At 44.3% G+C, this 1575-nt stretch overlaps 1 protein-coding gene across 1 annotated transcript in view; it reads right to left on the reverse strand.

Moving 5' to 3' along the window:
• Positions 1 to 1575, reverse strand: part of LOC119568248 (putative per-hexamer repeat protein 5) — an 8198-nt gene continuing 6623 nt past the window's right edge. Inside the window, exons 6-7 of the mRNA XM_037916705.1 lie at positions 410 to 1575; positions 1 to 196 (exon numbers count right to left, since the gene is read on the reverse strand). The exon at positions 410 to 1575 is cut by the window's right edge and continues 251 nt beyond it. Of these exons, the coding sequence (XP_037772633.1) occupies positions 49 to 196; positions 410 to 1575 (1314 nt within the window). The 3' untranslated portion in view covers positions 1 to 48. The remainder of the gene's footprint in view (positions 197 to 409) is intronic.

A 1575-nucleotide genomic window follows, 5' to 3' on the forward strand; every position in this document is an offset into this window, starting at 1 on the left:
GTTAAGTCTTTTATTTCACAGTAAATTCGGTTAATTCTTGTATTTCCTTTAACTAAATCGCGACCTCTCTTCTGGCCGACCGAACTGCTCATTCCTGTAGTAATAACTGGAAGATTCTTGACAAGGAATGGCGGTTGACTCCTCCACGCAGGTTAGCTCCTTCTGGTCGAACACAGAACTCTCACCACACAGGAAGCTGAAAGTATAAGGAAAAAAGATGGTTGTAAGACCACTACAGACCATAACTCCTGTGTAAATGTAGCAAATCACTTATTAGAAAGTATGGATAAATACCCCTTACAATTTGCAGCATACTCCTTATTCATTCGACAGAACTATCACTATCGACACAATTAAGGGAAACTATTTGTCATGTCACCTTTCAGACATAGATAGAAGATAAGCATACCTGTATTGGTAGGTTTCGATAGCTCCGTCTGAGAAAAGAGCTGGATAGCAAATAGTGAAGATCCGGCAAGAGTTATCCTGGTCTGCGTAGTAGCCGTAAGGACGACCTTCGCAGGAGAAAGAGGTTGATATGCTGTTTAGCAAGCGAGATGCTCCTGCCGGAAGATTGAGGGGCTCAAAAACTCCATTTACTATGTCTGAAGATCCAGTGGAACCAGTACTAGTTGCTAGACCAAACCCACTATTTGACGCACCAAATCTGCTGGCTCTGGATGCTCCAGATCCAAGTACACTGCCAGTTGCACCAAATCTACTGGCGGTTGGTGCTCTAGATCCGAAACTGCTACTGCCAAGTGTGCTTGATCTGCTGCTATTAGCTGCACCAAGTCTTCTTCGGCTTGAAGAGTTAAATTCGCTGCCAGTTGCAGTGCCAAATCTGTTGCCACTTGATGTCCTAGATTCGAGTCTGCTGGCACTTGATGTTCTGCTTCTGCTTGATGTACCAGACCCAAAACTGCTGCTGCTTGACGTACTTGGTCCAAAGCTGCTGCTACTTGATGTACTGGGTCCAAAACTGCTACTACGAGATGCACTGGGTCCAAAATTGCTGCTGCTGCTTGATGTGTTACCACTTGTACTTGCTCTAAAACCACTATTGCTTGATGTGCTTGGTCCTAAACTGCTGATGCCTGATGTACTTGCTCCAAAACTGCCGCTGCTTGATGTACTTGGGCCAAAGCTGACACTGCTTGTACCAGTTCCAAAATTGACGCCATTTGATGTCTCAGAACTTAACCTGCTGCCAGTTGATGTATCTGAACCAAATACACTCTCAGACAAGGAAGAAGATATGAAGCCTGAAGTACCAAGGGTTTCAAATGGGGAACCACTGGAGCTGATTTGGAATCCAGTGATGCTTGGAGAATCATTTCCATTTGTTAGAGATCCAAAGTTAGAATCAGTTCCCCTCTCACCTGGTGATCCAGACTGGATAAATGAATCAAGCTGGAATGGAGTATTCGTTGGTCCTGAACTAGATGGTAATCCGTTATTGGCTGGTGTGTCAGATCCAAATCCACTACTGCTTGTTGATACAGGTTCAAAGCTGATACTTGGAGAATCAGATGCTAAGTTAGCGTTAAGGTCTGAATCAAACTGGAATGTGGT

Source organism: Penaeus monodon, chromosome 43 (genome assembly GCF_015228065.2).
Source record: "Penaeus monodon isolate SGIC_2016 chromosome 43, NSTDA_Pmon_1, whole genome shotgun sequence".
Taxonomy (NCBI): Eukaryota; Metazoa; Arthropoda; class Malacostraca; order Decapoda; family Penaeidae; genus Penaeus; species Penaeus monodon.